This window comes from Colletes gigas, unplaced genomic scaffold, assembly GCF_013123115.1.
Source record: "Colletes gigas isolate AHSC1104 unplaced genomic scaffold, ASM1312311v1 Colletes_gigas_Sc00044, whole genome shotgun sequence".
NCBI lineage: Eukaryota > Metazoa > Arthropoda > Insecta > Hymenoptera > Colletidae > Colletes > Colletes gigas.
Genome location: NW_025106673.1, coordinates 1248212 through 1273033, shown reverse-complemented (window position 1 = coordinate 1273033; position 24822 = coordinate 1248212). Strand labels below are relative to the sequence as shown.

At 38.3% G+C, this 24822-nt stretch overlaps 2 protein-coding genes across 10 annotated transcripts in view; one reads left to right on the top strand and one right to left on the bottom strand.

Annotated features, from left to right (window-relative positions):
• The window catches only part of LOC122403096 (potassium voltage-gated channel subfamily H member 6), a 295338-nt gene extending 284553 nt beyond the window's left edge, over window positions 1-10785 (bottom strand). For all 9 annotated transcript variants that reach the window (XM_043406413.1, XM_043406418.1, XM_043406419.1 and 6 more), the window contains exon 1: window positions 8329-10785. In XM_043406413.1, the coding sequence (XP_043262348.1) occupies window positions 8329-8404 (76 nt within the window). In that variant the 5' untranslated portion in view covers window positions 8405-10785. The remainder of the gene's footprint in view (window positions 1-8328) is intronic.
• An 11717-nt stretch (window positions 10786-22502) lies between these two features.
• Window positions 22503-24822, top strand: part of LOC122403127 (guanine nucleotide-binding protein G(I)/G(S)/G(T) subunit beta-1) — a 35880-nt gene continuing 33560 nt past the window's right edge. The window contains exon 1 of the mRNA XM_043406466.1: window positions 22503-22992. The gene's annotated coding sequence lies outside the window, so the exon portion shown is untranslated. The remainder of the gene's footprint in view (window positions 22993-24822) is intronic.

Genomic DNA, 24822 nt, shown 5'->3' with positions numbered 1-24822 from the left:
GTTAATGCCTATTACCGTGCGCCCTTCTGTACGACAGCCCCAGCTTTTGTCAACGAACGATGATACTCAACCTCATCAACTTATTTTTTTGTGTTAAACACTTCCTGAATTTTCTCGTGGAAGATGAGGAGCAAATTGGAACAGAAAAGAGCAAGCAAACAAGGCCGTTCGTGATGAAATACAGTAGAACCTCGGTTATCCGAACTAATCAAATCCACAATATTCGGATAATCAATTTTCTTTTTTTTATAAACTGATAGTTACATTTTTACACAGAGAAATATTATATTCTAATTTCGAAGCAAGATAAAATGTAGCAATTTCTCACGTTCGTCGTCCCCATTTCCCAATTGTTCTCATCTGACATATTCTTTTCAACATCGTTGCTTCGATGGAATATTACTTCTATTTGGGTCGAATACTTTTCCAAAACTATTTCTAAAGCAGTAAATGCTTAGAAGCGTGTACGAATATTATTAGAATTATCTTCTTCTTTATCGATCCGACTGTTTTCCCGTCCATTCACTTACATCACTCTGGTTACAATTTCTACGCCGGGGCATGTTGCGTAAAATTGCGAACATTTCCTTTATTTCGTCTAATTTTCAAAATATACGAGGTATAAAGTGTAAAGCAGGATGCAGTTTTCGTTTCCTAAATAACATTGTTCGGTGAATTGAAGTTTAGATAATCAAACGATCGAATAGTATTTGGATAACCCAACATTCGGATAGACGACGTTCGAATAATCGTGTCTCTACTGTATAAATTGTTCTCTGCGTAAATGGAAATCGTTAATTAGGATGGCGACATTCCAACAGAAACAAAACGGACTATCAGAGATTATTTATGCTACGATAATTTTATGACTGCTCTTCTTATTGCCGGCATCGCGATCACAATTGCAATAAGTAAGTAATGAATTTATTGTAAAAATAAACAGATATCGAAGTGAAACAAATTCACACGAAGTAGGTCACGATCTTTCTTTTCCAAATTTGGACGCTTCAACGAGTCCGCTCGTTGAAGCGACAAAATGTTTTGCTGGGAATCGCATCTTTTGGCACCACGCTTGCTTTATGCAAAGAATTACGGGCTCTTTTAAGCACTTAATCCGCGCAAGCTCAACTATGAATGCACTCGTATCTCAACGACTTAGCGAATATGTATACGTTGTCGACGGTGATGGAAATTAATTTCAATTTAAAACCCTGACTCGGACATTATGCAAACTGAAACATCGAGCGTACCATACAATTACATTAAAAGAAACTTTAAATTTACAATCGGCTAAAAAAGCCTTTGTACCCTCTAACCTTATTCCTCTACCGAGTTGCGATCTTCGTTCAAATCTTCGTTGATTAATCTTTATTCTTTCATATTAAATTATGTTTAAAAAGACGTAAATAAAAACGCTTAAAATTCTGAAATGTTTTCGTTCTTTAATTTTTTTAATTAATAATCGGTTATTAGATAGTTTTTAAAATTAACTTCTTCGAAATAGATAAACAAAATTTAGAATATATCACCCTCGTAAGAAACTGTCTCGCGCTTTACGATTCCACACAGATTCTAACAACTCGTTTGTGATTATCCTTTTTTTCCAAACTTATGGCGACACTATTGAATTTACATTTATCGCGAAATATCGCCGAATGAAAATCGCAACCCGAAGACCGATTTTACCGAGTGCAAGTTGGACCGATCGAAGAAGAGAGAACTCGGAAGTACGTTTAAGGGCGTAAGACACGAACGTAAAAATGAGAGTTCGGCACTTTATCATCGACTTATAGCCTTTGTTAGCACGTCACCGCCACGCAAATTCTTCGGCGCACACTGTTTTTCTCGGGCATGCAACAAAACCACGCCACCGGGGCAAGATTTTTCAGATGGCCTTTTTATCCAGATGCCATTAGTTTAACTTTCTTCCGCACTAAGACACGAACAAGGACCATCCGTCTTGTTATTGACGGATCCGTGCTTCCTTGTATGTACATTACTCGACGTAGAAAGCGAACTAATCAACGAGAATGCAAAGCGAACGTTTGAATTTGTCTGTCCTTTTAAATCCGCGATACATTCAACGCGACGTAATAATCTACGAAATACAATCGTTGCTGCCGCGTTTCTCTGCTCTCTCGTTTCTAATTCAATTTCTTCGCGATTTTGTTCAACGAGAAAACGTTCCATCAAATATTACGTTCTTTTTTTATTTATTTCCGTCGTTCGAACGCGTAGCTGTTGCGATTGAACTTTTCTACTTGAATGGAAACAATGGTTCTGAAACTACCAGAGAAATTCTAAAGGGATTATTCCGAGGACTAAATGTTTTTACTTGATTGGATATAGCAGGAAAAGTTAAATTTGCAGAATTTATTTCAGAGATCGGATATAAACGTAAATTTGCCTCTTTCGCGAGGATGTTCGTTAATTAAACATTTATTTTGTTTACCTGTATTTAATTTAAAGACAATGAAACGTGGAGAACGCTTCGTCAACGCTGCTCTTAACAAAGACGATAAACAGACGACGCTTTCGAGCGAAAATGCGATTCTTAAGTTCGGGTTAGAATTTTTCCAACGACTAATCTTCCTTGAGAAAACTGACGTCAGTGAATCACGACAATGCGAAAGAAATCGCCGGCTCTCCTTCGTTCCTCCACAATCAATCTAAACCCCAACCCTGTCGGTTTTCTCCAAGCTTGCTCCCTTGCAAGGACTTGGAGCATGCCTCGAGTGATATTGCCAGTGACATGCATTGTCCCATTGTGAAACAGAACTACCCCTTTCCTCCATTTAACCGAACCCTCCCCTACCATACAGCCTCGCCTCCGTCGAGATGTTTTAAATAATATTGAAAACGGAGTTCTGGCTCGATGCCTGCTCGTTCCATATCCCAGGTGGAGCACTTCTAAAAACTTCGATTATATCGAGCTGGCCAGAACGACAATCCTCCGAAGTAACTAACTTTATTTTAATCTTCTGCGAGAAAGGAACGCCGCTGCCACTTGAGAAAGTTTCATTAAACTTTGCGCGGCCCCGGATATTATGAAAAGAAGCGTCAATGCACTCTCGAGGATAAACGATGGAATCAATTTTACTTTATTAGATTTGTTGCCCGAACGTCGCGTTAATTTAATCAACAAACAGTCGCTCGCACTGAAAATCGTCCACCAGTCTCTTTTGTGTGTTTTTCACTGAATAATGCGTCGCGTATGAATAAAAACATGTGTGCAATCAACACGGAACCGTCCGATGATGATTATTAGACAATATAACGAAAATATGTCAAAGAGTATAGCCGAATAAGGGGGTCAAATGTGCCCCCAAACCGAATGGAACGAGCCACGGGTCATTCGATAGCAAAAAAAAAATAACCCCTGTGTGCAAATTTTTAACTTGAAATCTCGACCGTGGGGGTAGTAATGGGGTGAAAACGAAAATCATGTTTTTGAATTATTTCTCTTGACCTATTGAGTAAAAAAATGTAAAAAAATTCAGAGACATTTCGGGAACCGGGGCATATACTTTGGGAGATTTTCAGATTTTTTGATTGAAGAACCAGGTAGTGAAAAATAAAAAACAGCAAAAAATGCCGAAAAATGCCGATTACGTATTGAAGGAGGCCCGGAACTACTTTTATACTTTTACAGTAAACAGGTATTACTATTACTATTACTCTCAATTTTTTTCAGATTTTTCATTTTGGTGCGCCGCAGTGAAAAAAAATAAAAACCGAGTTTTTCCTCGTTTTCTGCGTATTAAAGTAACTTACACGTTGAATTTTTATGCATCCTTCAATATATAAGTGTTTTGTAGACTGTTTAATGTTTCTACACTAAGCAGAATTACATAACAATTGAAACAAATAAAATAAAGCCAACCATTGGGTGTATATATCCTAAAAAATCAACGATATTTTCAAGGGCGTCGATGGCGCAGCGTTAGAGTGTCCGACTGCTGAACCGCTGGAAGTTTTTTACCGTAGGTTCGAGTCTCTCTTCTGGACTTAGTATTTTTTCTTCTTCATTATTTTTTTTTTCAAATTCTAACTATATAACAATGCTTTATATTTATTTATAAATGTTCTGAAAGCATTTTACAAATATTTTAACCTGAAATATGTATAAATATAGTTTTGGAGTGTTTTTTGCGTTATTATTTTTTTTGTCAACCACGATTATTGTTTAACATCTCTTACACTGAAATTAATGTGAAATGTTAGTTTTCAAATCTCTTACCTTTGACTATTGTGAATGGATCGGAGCAGAAGATTGTATATTGGCTTACTATTACTTCTTCTCGCCCTTCGATCAAGCAGATCTTTCCTTCTCGTTCTCTTTCTTTGATAAATATGAATGTTTGCTGCGGCTTTAGTATCTAACGTAGACATGTAAGGGCCATTCCACGCCAAATCTATTAACCCACTCTCTGCCAATGATACTTTTTTCTAATAAACCCATTTTTAAGTACCAGTTTGATCGTTTCATGCTTATTTTTGAATGAAGTATCATTGCTCGATGGAAACCACGGGGAAAAATGATTAATTGTCCTACCTGCGTTACGAAGGAAATAAAGGTTCGTTGGGTGAGGGCCCAGACCGTTCAGGTCAATGGGTGATTGTCGCGTCCGGGTTTCACAATGTATTTTTTAATTACTCAGTTCAAGCTACTGTATGCGATGGGATTTATACATAATTATTTGGCATGGTCCGTAGAGGTTGGTCCTACAAGTGTTTTCATTATCTTTAAAACCAGCAGTAAGGAAAGGATAATAACCCTTACATGTCTACGTTAGATACTAAAGCCGCAGCAAACATTCATATTTATCAAAGAAAGAGAACGAGAAGGAAAGATCTGCTTGATCGAAGGGCGAGAAGAAGTAATAGTAAGCCAATATACAATCTTCTGCTCCGATCCATTCACAATAGTCAAAGGTAAGAGATTTGAAAACTAACATTTCACATTAATTTCAGTGTAAGAGATGTTAAACAATAATCGTGGTTGACAAAAAAAATAAAAACGCAAAAAACACTCCAAGACTATATTTATACATATTTCAGGTTAAAATATTTGTAAAATGCTATCAGAACATTTATAAATAAATATAAAGCATTGTTATATAGTTAGAATTTGAAAAAAAAAATAATGAAGAAGAAAAAATACTAAGTCCAGAAGAGAGACTCGAACCTACGGTAAAAAAACTTCCAGCGGTTCAGGAGTCGGACACTCTAACGCTGCGCCATCAACGCCGTTGAAAATATCGTTGATTTTTTAGGATATATACCCAATGGTTGGCTTTATTTTATTTGTTTCAATTGTTATGTAATTCTGCTTAGTGTAGAAACATTAAACAGTCTACAAAACACTTATATATTGAAGGATGCATAAAAATTCAACGTGTAAGTTACTCTAATACGCAGAAAATGAGGAAAAACTCGGTTTTTATTTTTTTTCACTGCGGCGCACCAAAATGAAGAATCTGAAAAAAATTGAGAATAATAGTAATAGTAATACCTGTTTACTGTAAAAGTATAAAAGTAGTTCCGGGCCTCCTTCAATACGTAATCGGCATTTTTCGGCATTTTTTGCTGTTTTTTATTTTTCACTACCTGGTTCTTCAATCAAAAAATCTGAAAATCTCCCAAAGTATGTGCCCCGGTACCCGAAATGTCTCTGAATTTTTTTACATTTTTTTACTCAATAGGTCAAGAGAAATAATTCAAAAACATGATTTTCGTTTTCACCCCATTACTACCCCCACGGTCGAGATTTCAAGTTAAAAATTTGCACACAGGGGTTATTTTTTTTTTGCTATCGAATGACCCGTGGCTCGTTCCATTCGGTTTGGGGGCACATTTGACCCCCTTATTCGGCTATACCCTTTCTTGGAATAATTACTGAAATACAACGTTTATAAGTGTGTAAATATATTAGCTTCGTAACATAGTAGGAGAAAATAAAATGTACCGTTTCGATATTTCTTCCAACATCAATAATTATAGAGATTTGGGAAAAAATGGAGATGATGAAGCTGAAAGTACGGGTTTCACACTAGCTTATGGAGTGAAAACGATTTAATCGTCTAACAACAGCTTGCACATCTTTGCTCGCATGTAATAAAAAAGAACATTTTCCAAGGTATCTAGAAACTAGATAGATGGATTTTATACGACATTCTTCGATAAAAACATTGTTAAATAAGAACGATCACGATATCCCAAGTTGAGTTTACGTCCTCGTAAAATTTTTATACGTGTTTGGTGAAATCATAGAAACATTTTCTATTTTGAGACCAAATAATGAAATTATTACGTCTAGTATAAACATTGACCAATCAGCAAAGTTACCAAAATTACTACATGCAAAAGTTGGGAGATTATTGATTAGAAACAAAGTAATATTTTACCAATGCTAGTATTGAATAACATTTTAATAGAAAATCAAAAAAGTTTTATAGAGATTGAATAATGCCTCTGTCGAAAAAATAAGTAGGAATTATTATAGATTCTAGCTCAAAATTCAGCACGAACTTATGAAATGACCTAACAAGTAAAAAATCACGCAATAGAAATCGCGTACGGTTCATTACGTTAAAAATATAAATGCTAATTTTAGAAATATATAAACCAAACCTTTTATAGAATATTTTTTGTATTGTTCACTCGTTTAAAATGACTGTTAATCGATTTTACTGAATTTTTAATGCATTTACTGCATGTTTTTCTCCATTCTGCAGATAACAGTTTTTTTTTTATATATTCTTTGTTTACTGTACGATATTGTTGAAACCTGATTTTTAGTTCAACAGACAATATCCATTACACTGAATTCTGCGTTTCGATTATTTAGATTCGATTTTTGCAGCTGCGCGTTAAGATTTTCCTTGCTTACGATGAAAAATCAATAGTTTCCATTCCATGTCATTGTAGTTTGCATCTTTTGAAAATGAACTAAACCGACGACTAATGAAGGACAAATGTTTGTAAACGATTGACAGCAGATATTTCAATTCAGAAAATTAACAAACGTTACAAACGAGCAACTTTTAGTTATTTTTCCCCACATTCCGGCATATATCAATCACATTGCAAGTCACAGTGTAAATGAAGTATCTTTACATCGAGCAAAAAAGACTGTGGTAAATGTATATTCAATTTTGTAAATTAAAATAGAAAGACAAGGATGCGCGAATGGATGCGAATTCTACCGTACAATTGAGCGTCCACAATTAAATAAAATTTTATTATTTGATTGCGTGTATACAACACGTGATGAATTAATTGAGAACTTGATACGAACACGTACTCGTTGACTTACATTATTGGAAAATTATTTGATGTACAGTTATTGTAGGAAGAAAAATCAACCACATGGTACCACATGTGGTTGGTACCACATTTCCCTTAACCCAGAACTTTAATCTTTCTCTATCCTTATAATACGTTTCTGTTGTCACTGACGAAAGACGTACGAAACTATTTCTCATTACTTAAACAGACACGTATTGGAAAAAAGATGAGTGCATTGAAGGTAATGGAGACATGTACTTTCTTGAATCGTTACATTACTCAACAGCTCAAGCACAATAACAAATGATAGAAAGTTATAAAACTGAAACGAACCAAGGACAACCAGTCTCAGTTTAAAAGTATATTGTAAGGTTTCGTAACTTCTATAGAAGTCAAGAAGATGAGCTCAAATTCCTTCATTCTACAATTGCTAGAAGTTCATAGAAAGTATACCAAAACTCCACCCCGTTCTTCAAATTAATTTTGCGAAATTGTATAATGTAATTTACTATTGCTTCTTATCCTTCGCGTTACAGAAGTTACAAAAGTTATCTAGGATACATTATCTACGACAAAGGAAAACACGAAACGTTTGTTGTGTTTTTAAATTTATCGCTGTATTTATTACCGTATTTATTGTGCTCCACATTCTTATCAATGTTTCTAATTTCTTACGATTATGGACTTACTTACATATTTCAATTACACTTGTCACAATTTGCCAGAAGGACATTGTTATCGTCGAAAGAATCTACTGTACATAATTTATTTAATTCATAGTTGGTTAGTTATCTTTTTTACTGGAATTAAACGTTCTATATTTTAACGTCAGTCCACAATCTATTTATGCATTTACTCTGAAAGTATTTTAATTGTATTAAAATAGTACTAAAGAGGATCAAGAACGTTATATTAAATTGCTTTGGACGACTACCGGTGTAATTCTATGGACATTGATATTTGTCCGAGCAGTCTGTTGAACTTTATTTATTTAAATTCGACAGACTGCGCGCGAAAGTAGTAAGTTTGAGGACTCACCGTGGGTGTCGAACTTTCTGATGATGGTTTCGATGATCGTTGTCCTAGGTGCCACGTGACCTCGTCGAACAGGCATCTCAGGAATATTCCCAGGTACCTGGGCCGACGAGACGTTTGGCGTTCGATCGAGGGCTCGTTAAGCCCGGTGTGATAATTAACGCGTAACACTACAGCACTGAGAAAACACTCGCAGCATGCGTACAAGCACGGTAGAAAAAAGCACAGCACGAGTTGAGCATAATGATTATCGAGGACAGAGAGAAGCACCAGCTAATAACGGCGACGCTCGTCACAGTTCGTTTCTGTGCCCTGTGTGTTCTTGGCGAAGGAACGACAGGCGAGAAACGAAAAAACGAACAAGAAGAAGAAGATTCGTTGCTAGTCGGACGACAGTATTCCTTTTCGTTCAGCTTTTAGACTTGTTACGTACGTACAAAAGAAGTTGGATAGTAAACGAGGAGAAGTGGCCACCAAGGAACTTCCACTTAACTGTGACGTGTGGTGCCTTTGGCTCTCGGTTCGAGGAACATCCCCTAAATTGCTTCTTCTACGCGAGACGATCGTTGTTTCCTGGTGTTTCGATAGTAGAAAATTCGGGCATACAATTCTGGACAGAGTCAGCGCGCTTACGCCCCTTTGAAAAAGGCTGGATGTCTTTGGTTCGACTTCCTTTGGACCCGGTTCTCGTCTATCCTAGATATATCTAAAGATCAGAGCAGGCTGCAGCAGCGGTGACTTATGGTTCATTCCTACCCGTTGATCCAAGGACACAGAGAAGGTCGGTATCGCGTCCTCTCGCGACGTGCGTGTCACGAGGCCCCACTGTACGTATCTCCGTTCCAATGTCTGCCCCGGCCGAAGACGTACGATCCACGCGAGAAAACATCTATTTATAGTCGATGTACCCTGCGCCACACGGTGTTCCCACAAATTTCAGAACAAGGTACCGACGAATCTGGGAAACGCGTGACCGTTAACGATCTCGAGCTTCGTTTGTGCACGAGAACACCCTTTTTTATCCTCAAATCCGAATGACACTGCGCGCACAATCTACACCAGCCGTTCGAACCTGGGATTCTCCTTTCCGTGTTCAATTCCGTTTCCCTCTGATCTATTGCCAGGACCAAAGGACAACGTATCGCGAGCACCGCGACAACGATTCGATGTGTTCGCAGAAATTGTAAAGCTGTCTCGTAGATTTCGGCCAGAGTGACCGCACCTTGTCGGCGACGGACGCCTCGCAGAGAATCCGGTAGAGATTCGACCTCGTCGGCTCGAAGTCAAACTTCTCCACGTCCGGAGGAACGAACAACAACGGACGTCTCAGAGACGCGCATTGTGCGGACATTTCCACAAACTGAGGTGGTGAAGGAGGAGGATGAGGAGGGATACGTGGGAGTTGATGGTGGCGATTGGTGAGTAACTGGTAAACGTGCTTCGCGGTGCGTTTCACGAGTTTAATGACGACACGCTACCGACTTTCCGAACCTAGTCACCTGTTTCTCGACCGCGAGATCGTGTACCGGGAGATGGTAAAAAATTGCGAGTGTCATGGCCGTTCGTCTCGGTGGGGGAGTAAAACGGTGGATGCCGGAAACGAGAGAATAATGGTGGATCTCGATCACGACGAGAAAAGGCACGTGGTGGATATGCGCTCGCGTTTATCCGTAACGACGAGCCGTGATCCGTGAGATTCACTGCGACGAACCCCGGCCGCTACGATACGCTGTAACACACGCTCCCTTGAATCGAATGTCCTGCTTCGCGGGGGTCAGCCGGTTGTGCATTTCAGCTCGAGCTCAGGGACAGTTATTTTTATACTTCTTCTTCATTCTCCGCGACAATAACTTGGCAGCGCGAGCGCGACTCTTACGACTTCTCGCCGATAATTCTCGAAATACTCATCGGGTTCGTGTAACCTGTTGGCGACGGCCACTGACACTGCCCACCGAAACCACTCTTTCACGATCTATCCGCGACACAACTTTCAGTTCGTTCGTTCGTTCCTGCTGCGTACTTCTCTTCCGGATCCAATCGGGACCATCGACGATAAAAAACGATGAAAAAGCTGCTCCACCCTTTTCCGAGAAACCTCCTCGTCACGATCCTCCTCCTCGAACGATGTCAGCGAACCGTATCCTTGCCCTGGTTCACCACGCCTCGCGGATCATACCGAAATCGACGTTCCTGCGTCACTGCCCGTCCGATCGTCCTCGAGGGTATCCTGCTGCCCGAGCGAACGTTCCGTCGGAGAAGAGTCCCATTCAACCCGGCACTGGCAACTCGGGCTAGGTGGCTAAACACTGTTGCTTTCCCGCGTGCTCCCACGTTTAATCGGATGCGTTTACCGGCGTCCAGAGGCGTCACAAACCCGCGTGCCGAGCGAACCAGCCGAGTGACGCGAACAGTGGCTTCTTCTGGGAGGGATTTTCCGTGGTTTCGTTAGTCGCCGTCGTTCGGTCGGTACTGAAAATACGAGGAGGCACGACGGGCCGACGTCTCTCTCGGCGACGGCGACGACGACGACGACGAGGACGACGCCGGCGACGACGGTACGTTAGGGGGGTCGTTCGCAGCGCCTGCGTCGTACGCCCCTCCCCACCACCGTCACTCACCACCCGATTACGCCGCCCTTTCATACCCCCTCGCCAGCCAGTGATAATATTGATAAGGTCCCGCGTCCCTTTCTGCACCGTGTCGTCCTCGTTCCGCTGGAATCCAGCCGGATGCACGGCCACTGGCAAGTCGCGGATAATGTGGATTCTTGGCAAAGAATGGGGGAAATTATCGCTTTAATTATTGCGTCAGTTTGTTCGCGCTTTCTTCCTAGTCTGACGCTCCAACAGTGACTGAATTATAGTCTGGCATCCAAGCGACCGGGTGGCTGCCGAAGATCACGATATTAGACACAGCAAATAACAGGATACGTCCTCGTTAATAACGTTTTCGAAGTCTCCTATCATCGCGTAATAACGTCACCCAAAACCGGAGTAAAAATTAACATTAATTCTATTTTAATCGAACAATATTTACGGTGCGTTTTATTAACGTGGTTTGAGTGTGAAACGAATAAAGTTTCATCTAGTTTCTTCTCTAATCAGATAATAGAGAAAGTGTTCATTTAACTTTTCAATGCAAAATTTAATTCTCTCTAAGATTTACATATGTATACCAGAGAATACAACAAACAACCCAGTTTACTAAAAATATTACACTTAAATATAAAAGGACAATGTTAAGTCATAGAGGGGTTTACTGACCCAAGAGCGTACAGCATATGCTATACACCGTTGGAAAGGTCTCGCCAAGGCGAATCGACTGATAACATTTTTAACTTCGATATCAGTTGGGATAATGTCGAAAAATGGCCTCAAAGTTCGAGATTTTGCGGTTTTGAACAAAAGAAACCGGTAGTAAAAGCCCATCCGACCTGAGGGACCTCGGGTAGGCACCTGAAGAAAAACCGAGGGGTGTAAGCGATACTCTAGCAGATTGGGACGGCAAATGTGCCCCACCACCTTCATTTCAGTGCCGTGTTGGGCCTGCGTTTTGCCGCATGGGCCCCGTTCCAAATGCCCACGGCGAAATCGCCAATGGATCAGTTGTTTTTCATGAAGATAATATATTCATGGTATACAATTCGCAAGGTATAAGTTGGGTATGTGCAGGTTAGTATTCAGTATTCACATCATTATGTTTCGTTCAATCAATAAAATGTCACTCCATTCACTATTGTAAGTGACGCATTAGTCTGAATACTAACCTGCACATACCCAACTTATACCTTGCGAATTGTATACCATGAATATATTATCTTCATGAAAAACAACTGATCCAAAAATGGTATCAGTCGATTCGCCTTGGCGAGACCTTTCCAACGGTGTATAGCATATGCTGTACGCTCTTGGGTCAGTAAACCCCTCTATGACTTAACATTGTCCTTTGTTGGAATTCATTCGGTCGTTTAAATGCAATAGTATTGACAGACATACATAATCCCAACGTACATATGTAAACTAACAAATAATTACATTCGATACTCGAAACATGATTACAAGGGTTTAAAATGCGTTTTTTCACCAGAGAAACTTTCTCAAAATTTTCCTCCCGTATTGGCCAGAAAGTAAAAATTACCGAACTAATAGTACAATTTTGTAATAAAAAGAAAATCTCAATCCTAGGTTCCGCGTTATTTGTAAACCACCCTGTACGTACATATGTACACATCGCTGAAAGATCGTTCGATCAGTACGAGAAAGAAGCGATTAGACGGGCAGTTTAATATTTCAGTGCCAATGAAATTGCTAGCCGCGAAAGCTTTATTGTTTACTTTATTTCGATTAGCACGCAGATTTCCGGTCTCTGTTGCATTTCTTGTGCACCGTATCGTCTCTTTTCATTCAACCGTCGCGCCTACGTTTTGTTGTGCTTCTTGTACGAATGCAAGGTTAATTATAAATCGTTGCGAACGATCGCATTCTAACAAAGAACGTGCGCACAAGCGTAAATTAGCTGTCGTCGAGACAAACGGTTACAGTATTCGCGTTGGCTACCATTTTGCAGATCAACGAGGTTAATTGGTGAATTCTATGGGTCAAAAGCGTACAATCTGAAAATAACGATCCCCAAACGAAGACGATTATATCAATTTACCAAATATTCGTGAACATCTATGGATATTATTTTCCTCTCCTTTTCTGTTGTTGATAACACGATAACTGCACCAATAATTATGCGTTACAACTATGCGTCTAACACGATTTCCGTGATCCCCGACACATTATCGATATCGTTTATCGATAGCGTTGTGTCAACGTCGACCATTTCGACACCTTCCGTTGAAACATCGTATTTCACAGGAACCGTTCGAATATGAAGAAATACGAATTCCAAGAAACTACGGCCGGTATTGGCGTGGAGCCATTTTACCGTGATGCAGCCTTCCATGATAAATCGTAGTTATTTCAAACCCATCCGAGATAATGAATTAAAAATCGAAGAAATCCTAAATGTCGACAAAAATAATGTATATTTCTATTATATTATGTAATGGTACATGTCTGATACGATACAAGTGCTTTAAAAAAAAACACACTAATACTGGCAAAACATACCATTACTTCTAACTTTAATTTTCGGTACCCGTAAATAAGAAATGAAAAAAATGCAAAACGATAGAACTCACATTTTTCACTGAAAACTTCGAGTCGATTGGCATATTGATTAAACGAATTCGTTTATGGGTAGCACAATAGCCTTCCGCGGTCGCACTTTACCCCAAAACAGCAGTAAGCTTCTACGATTAAATATCTGCATTTTATTTGTAAATGAACTACACGCGTTATCGTGCATATAGTACAGCATTTGTACAATACTTTAATAATGTTTTTTAAATACGATACAAACTGAACAGATCATTGCAGATATACAATCAATTACAATCGTTTGTCGTAAATAAAGTCACATTAAAAACGACAAATATGACTACGAATAATGTTTAAACATTGTTTCCATTACTGATATTTTGTTTGTTACGAAAATTTGTGATGATTTTGCGCTTCAAGATACTTCGGTGGACGTTTGATGGTGCACCAGGAATTTGTTGACTTTAAGGACAAACAAATGCTCAGTCATCTAGCAGATTTCTATGAAATTGGGAGTCTTCGAAATTACCCAAACTGAACGCGGCACTTTGGACAGTTTTAAGGAGTAAAGAAAGAAGGCAAATGTGAGATTTTCTTCATTGCTCTTACATCGCCATCCGTTTGAATTGTCGACAGACGACAAGAGCCGTCGTGACTGACGCCGCTTACATTTCTCGAAAGCAAACCTGAGCGCTTTTTTGAAGATTCGTTGACTTTCCAAACCAAGATGACAGTGTGTTGTATACATATACTTATTATACATGCTAAGATCGGATTTCAATTGTATTACGAGCAAGAAGGGAATATTCGCATTCGCCTAATTTTTCAAATTCCCGAAACTATACGAAGCGCCAGAACTCATATACAAAGTGGCTATGCATTACTATATGTAAGTGGAGGGGCAGGTTTCTTTGAGCACTGGTCTATCCTCTGATAACACTGGATTGCGTTTTTCAATCCTTCCTATAATCAACTCACATGTATTTAGGCACACGATAGCTGTTTGCCTCCATCTAATTCAGTAAATAGTTTCTCAACTGACCGCCATTCATGAGAAGAGGACGCTAAAATCACCTCTGAATTTTCTGGTCGGTATGGCAGTCAAATTAGGCCACGAAAGTCTATAAGGTGTAAGCACAGACGAGGTATACGAGTAGACCTTTCACCACAGACGAGGTATATGAATAGACCTTTCACCTAATGTAATTTTTCGGCCTGAGTTTCTGGGGTCCCGGGACCCCATTACCATTTTCGTGTCACTCACAACGTTATCAACAGATTGAGAAATTAACACAAGAGGAAGTAAGACAAAAAATAAAATTACATAAATTTTATTATTTTTTAACGGAATTAAAGCTGTAGGGTCCATCATTGGACATTAATCGATTAATTTCATTGGAGTAATCAATCGATTAAGAGTATTTAAAAATTTCAAGATTATTAAAATTCCTAAGGATGTATTTCATTGATACGTACACCGCAAATTCTCTATTTTTTATTTTAAATTGTAATACATCATTTATTAAAAAAATAACTCGGCAGAAACGTATTTGCGACTCGAAATCAGTGTTATCAGACTGTGTATCGGGGCCCCGGAAACTCCTCATTCCTCACTTTCGCACACTATGCCCAATTGTGTGTACGTGAGCTCGTTGAGTTTCGGAAGAGCCGAGAAGAACAGGCTGATACTCGCTTTCCTTCTCGCTCTTGCATCGCTGACGTCGCTTACATTTCTCGAAAGCAAGCCTGCTGGCATCGACACCCGTTCAAATCGACAGTAAACGACAAAAGCCATCGTGACTGACAGACCTTACATTTCTCGAAATCGGACCTGGGCGCTTCTTGAAGATTCATTGACTTTCCATACGAAGAAACCATGCGTTACATACATATACATGTTATACATGCTAGGAATTATAAGTTGTATAACTTTCTACTTTCTAATAACATGGGAAAATTTTAAAATATAAAAAAATGTAAGAATACTGTAGAATTTTTGCAATGGAGAATTATTGAAGGAAAATGAATTGATTATATACATATGTGTATATCGGACACATCCCTCGCAAACACGCTGCAAACATTAATGAGAACAAAACTGCAAATCTGTCCTTTTTTAAAACCCCGCAACTGATCTTTGACTCGGAACTCGTCCTCTTCATTTAGCAATTATAATAAACGTCGACTCATTAAAATTCGTAAAAATAACAAAGGTATAGCCATTTAGAGGGAAGAGTACCCAACGGTTAATAATCATACCAGAAATTTTAAATGAGTTTTTCTCGAAACCATATTTTCGAAATTGGCTGACATGATATCACAAATTCATATTGATTAATGGATTTGAAATTTATAGAGACATGCCTGTATGTTAGAAATTTTGCCTTTGACGGTTCTGGGGTAAGTCCTGTGCCGTTCCTCACAGTGCTCTTACCGGAAGGTCCCACGCCTTCCCCACTCCGTGGCCAGATCCTTCAGGACAAAGTCTTCATTTTTTCCAGCAGTACGACGTCAGGTCGTCTGCCTCTTTTAACTACTCTCTCTCTATTCATAAACAATCAATGCCTCGACACGCGCTACCTGGAGACCCAACGCGGTCGTCCGCTATCGCGTCACCCGTTGCCAGGCCTGTTTAGTCTCATTCGCTCTTTAGGCCACATGCACCCCAAAACTCTGTCATAAATGTATCGTAGACTGAGCGTCCTTCAGTGGTCCTTACATTCGACTCTCTTGGAAAATACATTGTCGCTAGCGTTTCTGGAAAACAAAAGCCGATCCCCTATTTCGGGGGAATGTCCACGCGTCGCGTCCAACTATTGTTGCCGTGGCGAAATCGACTTTTTTGCCTTCGCCTTCGAAAAAGATTAAGCAAAAGAGTTCTCTTCATTGAAAGAACAAAAATTTTCCAGTCCTTTATTTTCAGTAGGGGCGGTCTCAACTTCCATTCATTTTCATATGATTGATTTTAATGAGTCTGCGTTTTTTTAAATTGCTAAACAAAGAGGACAAATAGGACAGTATTCTCAAATATTTTCAGATTAAAAAATTTAAAATTACAGTGAAATTTATTCAGTTGTTTAGACCCAATAGTATTAATAGTATAAATATATGAACGCACGTCCATAAGCATAGTAAAAAAATGTATTTTTTTTAATAGTTAAAATATGATCAAGGGGTCCTAAAACGTGTATTTCCGTAAAAAAAATTTTTGAAATTTTTGTTTCATTATGGTATTTTGCTTATACATTGTATACGCCTACATAGATCGAATTTCGGTTGTGTTAAGAGCAAGAAGGATAGACTGACATTCGCCGCCTTTCTCGAATCCTCGAAGAGATACGAAACGCCAGAACTCATATACAAGGTGGTTGGCATTAGTGTGTGTAAGTGGTGGGGCAGCTCCCTTTGGGCACGGGTCTGCCATCTGATAATACTGCACTGTCTTTTTCAATCCCCCCCATAGTCAACTCACATGTATTTACGCACACCTAGAGCTGGCTGCCCATCAATACTAATTCAGTGCCTAGTTTTACAACTGACCGCCATCCATGAGAAGAGGCCGCTAAAATCACCTCCGAATTTTCAGGTCGGTATGGCAGTCAGATTCGGCCGCGAAAGTCCATAAGGTGAAAGGTCTATTCATATATCTCGTCTGTGCTAAATGGTAAAATAAGCAAAAACCATAATGAAACAAAAATTTCAAAAATTTTTTTTACGGAAATACACGTTTTAGGACCCCTTGATCATATTTTAACTATTAAAAAAAATACATTTTTTTACTATGCTTATGGACGTGCGTTCATATATTTATACTATTAATACTATTGGGTCTAAACAACTGAATAAATTTCACTGTAATTTTAAATTTTTTAATCTGAAAATATTTGAGAATACTGTCCTATTTGTCCTCTTTGTTTAGCAATTTAAAAAAACGCAGACTCATTAAAATCAATCATATGAAAATGAATGGAAGTTGAGACCGCCCCTACTGAAAATAAAGGACTGGAAAATTTTTGTTCTTTCAATGAAGAGAACTCTTTTGCTTAATCTTTTTCGAAGGCGAAGGCAAAAAAGTCGATTTCGCCACGGCAACAATAGTTGGACGCGACGCGTGGACATTCCCCCGAAATAGGGGATCGGCTTTTGTTTTCCAGAAACGCTAGCGACAATGTATTTTCCAAGAGAGTCGAATGTAAGGACCACTGAAGGACGCTCAGTCTACGATACATTTATGACAGAGTTTTGGGGTGCATGTGGCCTAAAGAGCGAATGAGACTAAACAGGCCTGGCAACGGGTGACGCGATAGCGGACGACCGCGTTGGGTCTCCAGGTAGCGCGTGTCGAGGCATTGATTGTTTATGAATAGAGAGAGAGTAGTTAAAAGAGGCAGACGACCTGACGTCGTACTGCTGGAAAAAATGAAGACTTTGTCCTGAAGGATCTGGCCACGGAGTGGGGAAGGCGTGGGACCTTCCGGTAAGAGCACTGTGAGGAACGGCACAGGACTTACCCCAGAACCGTCAAAGGCAAAATTTCTAACATACAGGCATGTCTCTATAAATTTCAAATCCATTAATCAATATGAATTTGTGATATCATGTCAGCCAATTTCGAAAATATGGTTTCGAGAAAAACTCATTTAAAATTTCTGGTATGATTATTAACCGTTGGGTACTCTTCCCTCTAAATGGCTATAACTTTGTTATTTTTACGAATTTTAATGAGTCGACGTTTATTATAATTGCTAAATGAAGAGGACGAGTTCCGAGTCAAAGATCAGTTGCGGGGTTTTAAAAAAGGACAGATTTGCAGTTTTGTTCTCATTAATGTTTGCAGCGTGTTTGCGAGGGATGTGTCCGATATACACATATGTATATAATCAATTCATTTTCCTTCAATAATTCTCCATTGCAAAAATTCTACAGTATTCTTACATTTTTTTATATGTATCATATGTCGATGAATCTTCAAAAAGCGCCCAGGTCCGATTTCGAGAAATGTAAGGTCTGTCAGTCACGATGGCTTTTGTCGTTTACTGACGATTCGAACGGGTGGCGATGCCAAGCTTGCTTTCGAGAAATGTAAGCGACGTCAGCGATGCAAGAGCGAGAAGGAAAGCGAGTATCAGCCTGTTCTTCTCGGCTCTTCCGAAACTCAACGAGCTCACGTACACACAATTGGGCATAGTGTGCGAAAGTAAGGAATGAGGAGTTTCTGGGGCCCCGATGTACAGTCTGATTAAATTGATTTCGAGTCGCAAATACGTTTCTGCCGAGTTATTTTTTTAATAAATGATGTATTACAATTTAAAATAAAAAATAGAGAATTTGCGGTGTACGTATCAATGAAATACATCCTTAGGTATTTTAATAATCTTGAAATTTTTAAATAATCTTAATCGATTGATTACTCCAATGAAATTAATCGATTACTGTCCAATGATGGACCGTACAGCTTTCATTCCGTTAAAAAATACTAAAATTTCTGTAATTTTATTTTCTGTCTCACTTCCTCTTGTGTTAATTTCTAAATCTGTTGATAACGTTGCGAGTGACACGAAAATGGTAATGAGGCTCTAGAGCCCCAGAAAAATGGGCCGAAAAAATACATTAGGTGAAAGGTCTACTCGTATACCTCGTCTGTGGTGAAAGATCTACTCGTATACTTCGTCTGTGACAATACTCGAGAATCTTTCTATCATTTCGGTGTCCAGTCCACCGTTATCGATTCAGAATGGAATAAGATAGCAGCGCTACCAATTACGAGAATCAAAACTAACTTAGTAAAGAAGCTCTATATTTATGATGACCTATTGCAAGACGGATCGCAGCCAATTTGCTCATATTATTTACTTTTTAATGAATAATTGCATTACCCAGCTAAGAGTGATATGATTATTAATTAAACGCTAAATAATATTACCTAGGTCTCACCACGTGGAGGTTGCTGCGAATGGAGACCCGCCGTAACCGAATTCCATCCACTGTGACTATTTGAACCAAAACCAGAGTTTACATTCAAATAGAAACAGCTTGCCTAAGGTAATGGCTAACCAAATACCTACCTAACTATAAATCTAATTTCATTTGCATCTTACCTAACTATAAATAAAATACGAGAAAACATGTTTTTTATTATTGTCTCTACCTGAAACATACTGTTAGAGCCTACCTAACTATAAATCTAATAACATTTACATCCTACTTATCTAATTAGGATACATTCTTATGTATCTTTCAAAAATTTTTATATACGTCTTATTATCAATTTAGATTTATAGTTAGGCAGACTCGTATAATAATCACATAGGGTAAGAAAAGGGAAGCACTGTAATGTTTGGTTATCTATTATACATATATTAGTCATTATGTTAAGAAGGCTAATTTTATTTACAAATGCAAGAGCTCGTTTATAATTAATCTGTGTTCGATCGTCTTTTGTTTCGATAAGTCTTGATCAGGCTCTCGTTCTTCTGAAAAGATCTTCATTTATTGTGTTTTCGAACATCGATTTATACACAATCGTTTCTCACAAAAAATCTTCGTATAAATGAAAGGTGGCTGAAGTCGGTTAGGACAGGTTTCCATTCGTGATAACCTCTAAGTTGATGAGACCTAGGCAATCAATATTATTTAGTAGGTAATTAATAATCATATCAGTCTTACTTGGGTAATATAATTATTAATTATACTATAGTAAATAATATGAGCAAATTGACTGCGATCCTCTTCGTATAGTTTCTCATAATTAAGTGTAGCTTCTTCTTAAAATCCAAATTGATCAACATTTTGATCATTTTTTAAATCAAAAACGCAATAACTCTTGCCACATTTAATAAGAGAATGCAGATACCCAGGCCTGATTATATGATGTTATATTATAAAACGTAATCGTAGGTAAGAATTTTGTCCATTTCTATGAATATTTTGCACAGTATTAAAATACAAAAATAAATTAATATATTTTTTAAATACGGCTCAATAATACATACAATTTTGAAAACGTATTCTTAGTAATACTTGAATGCGGATTATTGCACACGACATATTATCGATCGGTGAGCTCTCACTAAACAAATTGTAGCGTGTCGACATGTAACACAAGTTTAGAAAGCAGAACTGTTCGTTATACAAGAATAAAAAAAAATTCTATCAAAACGAGGAAGCTAACGTCAGGCTTCGAAAGTGAAAATGATAATAAATGTAACAAAATTGTTAAAAATTCATATTTTATGTTTTGACAGCCAAGTGCAAAAATAACTAACTGTAAGTCGCAGAAATATTATTGATAATTCCAATATAACACTTGTTCCATTGATTTAAATTATAAAATAAAGAGTTACAAAATCACGATTTTATTCTGCTTTATAGATATTCGCGTAACAAGGTATCAGAAAACGGTATTTTCATCTTTTAAAATTAATATTTTCAATATTTCGTTGTTTAAACCAATATTAATTTTTTGCGAATGGAAAACATTAATAGATAAATCTTTTCATTTCACAAAATAGCTATTAGGCAGTATTAACTGCAATTAGAAAAGTATAACTTAACATAATTATTTTGCTATCCAATAGTTGGACAGTGAAGACAATTCACGAGTGGATCATCTACACATCATTTTAAAAACATTTTTGTGCTTAAATATTCATAATTATAATTAATCAATCCCGTTTAATGTTCGAACTCGAATTCATTATATAATTCTTATTAATTTCTACTATATACTCAAGTTCAATATTTACAGTATTCATAACATAGAAATTAATACTTCACAAGTAGAGTAAATAAATATTTTTAAAAATTCCTTAACATTATAATAGCCTTAAAATAAGAATTATTGAATTTAATATCATCAGTAAGAGAATAAATTATTTATGTAAATATGTACAGCCCACTATTTTTATTAATAACTGTAATGTAACTTCCTATGTAAATCACTAATATTTTTTTTCTGAAATTAATGCAAAACACTATAAAATGCCATATAGTTTTTCAAATCGTAATTTTCGCAACATTTAGTTTAAATTCTCATAGCTGATAGCACTGCTATCTTATTCCATTCTGAATCGATAACTTTGGATGTGTCACCGAAATGATAAAAAATCAGAAAGTCTATTTAACGACTATTCTATACATTGCCTACGATAATAGTCTATTGATAACCTATTTACAAAAGAAACGTACATTGAAATGGTATAGGCATCTAGCGGTGGTTGGCACAAACAACACTTAAAGCTTACTTAATCGAAAACTATTTTCTGAAACTGTTCGTTTCAATCTTTGTCGCTAATAATGCAAATTTTATATTCTACTCTAATTCAATAACGTTGTATTTAACATTGCTACGGTAAGAGGGCTCTGGTACAGATGTGTATTTTTCTGTCACATTGTAACTCTGAGTCACACCGAGTCATGTGACAGTCTTCCATTAGATGCTAAAGTTTAAATCATGTTTACGTATACTTGTCGATCTTGACCTTGATTCTTAACCTTTTTTTGACATTTGTAATTCGTTAATGACGTCGTTACATACATATAATCCCGAGACTTCCTTAATTCGAACATAAATTTTAAAATTCTGATACCCTATGATTGTTCTCTGTCTAGACTGATGTAAAATGGATGCTGATTCTGATAACACTAAATTCTATGCTAAATAAGAAATTGATAAATGTTTATTTAACATAGTGGATTCGGCCGTTGGGTGTTTCCAGCTCCTTATATCTCTTTCGAATTCCTGTATTTCGAGATATCACTAATATTTCTATTTCTCTGATGTTTAGGCAACGTATCAGCTTTTGTAGGTTTGTTTAGTTTCTATATTCTATATATGCAAGTATAACTTTGTTATTGGTAGAGTCATAATTGGCGTTACTAGAAACCGAAGACCGGGCATATTTCGAAAATGGCGGCGTGCGGGAGTAGACGAATGAAGCGCCACCGGTGTTCGGGTTTCTTCGTGAACCGGCGACTTCTTACGGGGTGTACGGGGTCTACGGGACTCGAAGCACGGAGCCCCGCCCTGCCGCCCGCCAGAGCCGTGAAGCAGCAGCAGTAGCAGCAACAGCAGCTCCGCTCGCTTCGTGTAGTAGTTTTTATTCATGAAAACAATCGCCTGAACACCGGTGTCGTTCGACTGGTCGTAACGTAACGCCGGATACGTTGTGCTCGTGTTCGTGTCCTTCAATAGCACGCAGTGACTAGGTTAACCTTAAAAGAAGTGACGGTTGCGGTGGTGTCGTGAGATAGTCCCGTGGTGGAAAGAGACTCGTCTCGGTCGTTAGGCGTCGTCATTGTCGTCGTCGAGTGAGTTTTCGCTCTGTTCGTCGAGACGGTGTTTCGAGACGGAGACGTGTGAAAAGGAAAGTGCACAGTCATCGATGTGAGAGATCGAGGCTAGGAAGAAGGCCCGCCGCAGCAGGAGGGAGAGAGCGAGAGAGGTGCCGTTTGTGGAACAGAGAGGCCGATACATCGAGCCGGGAATTTTGGCAATCGTAGCTCCGTTAGGGAGCTCCAGGTACGATAACGATCGTTTCAGTTTCATCGTCGATATTTCGTTCTTATCGCATTTTCGTTCGGGCATAAAACGCCTTTATAGCGGCGGCCCTGGTCGGCCCTTCGACTCGATACGAGCAGCAAACATGGCGGCCACCTAGGCTACGCTGTCAAATTTTCCTGTTCCGTCATCGCGGTTATTTTAACACCCGAGACTGTATTTCTCCCGATTGGTTGTCCCGCAATAATATTTGACAGTGTTCCGGTTGGAAATATTTTCAGCACGGATGCGAGGTATCTCGAAGATCGAAAATTTTATCGACTCCGTTCGTGAGTCAGAACATGACGGTAATGAGATTCTTCCTGCTTAAGCTAGACTTTCCTCGTTCAAGAATTTTCACGACATAAAAGTAACCGAGAGATGGAAGCTGTTAACGAGCGTAGCAAGCGGTCACAGAATTATTGCGCGGCGAACCGCCTTTTAACAGAAGCTCTGGTTGGCTGGTGATATCTAAGATTACTGCAAATTTACATAGGGGATCAATAGCCATTAATTCACGGTGCGAGCGTCGGTATTTCATTATCTGTTAATGCTCGCCTGCGTTTCGTATTTATTAGCTTGGTGCTCGCGAAGTGTCGGTTTTCCGAAGTTACAATTTTCCTGTTCACGATAGCGTAGAATAAACGATGTTTCAACTGTTAAACTCTCATATATCGTTGTATATTATATACTACATAGCAAAATATTCCAAACGCGCTGTTTATCATTTTCTGTTCTAATACATGAATAATCAACATGTTCGAGTGATTTTCATTGTGAATTCAAATGGTATAAATCGCATTACGTACACGATATGGCAAATACGCATCGAGGACAACAATTTTATCGTGTCTTTCTATTAATAGCGTCTTAAATATTTACGTGATTTTTTAACAGAACGTTAAGAATAAACAAGAGATTGATTATTATCGCGTATTTTATATAAGAACATTTTAATAATAATATGTACCGACTGAAATAACGAAAGTAGTATGATTGTTATAAAATCTTGAAAAGTCATTATTAAGCGGCTGCATACAATAATTTACCATTGCAAAATACATATTTCGTGCTTCTAACTATGACTATGTTTAATTTTTCATTTTAGGTCACGTATCGACATCACTTGTCACGATTCATAATTATTCCAAAGAATTGTGCTAAATTAACGTGACTCGCGGCCTGAAATTAACGACAAGATGTCGGGATATAATTTTGCCGTGACACGGTGTTATTGTCGTTTATCTACGAGCATGTCTGCGTCGAGTTATCTCACGACACGACGTGTGCAATAAAAGGTGTCTTGCATAATATGCGACGAGGCCGAAATTTGCGCGAAAACAAACCATCGGTATCGGCAGCGCGGCGCCGCGCCGCTTTTGCAAAAACGTGAATCCGCCGGATAAAAATACCGCCGAGTCTCTTTGTACATCTAGTACACGTGTTCTCCAAAAATATGACACTTTCATCATCGGGTATGTTTTATAATTATTGCTCGGGGCTACGTATCGGACGACCGATGAGTTTGGTTGACGATTATTAATCGTGCGCCCATATATATCCTCGCTTTCACATTTTTATTACAAAAATATGTAACGTTCGGAAGAGTTGCAATAAAATTACAAGAATTGTAATTCAAGGTTTACCGTCTACGGCGGTGTCTTTAAAGTAAAAGGCGCAACCTTGGGGGAGGAGTCTTACAATCCAAAAGGGTCATGAAAGAAAATTTGGTTAACTTGAACAGTATTTATATCTCATTTAATAAGTGCTTCCATTTCTAAACTTTCGTCGAAGAAAATTATATTATAGAAA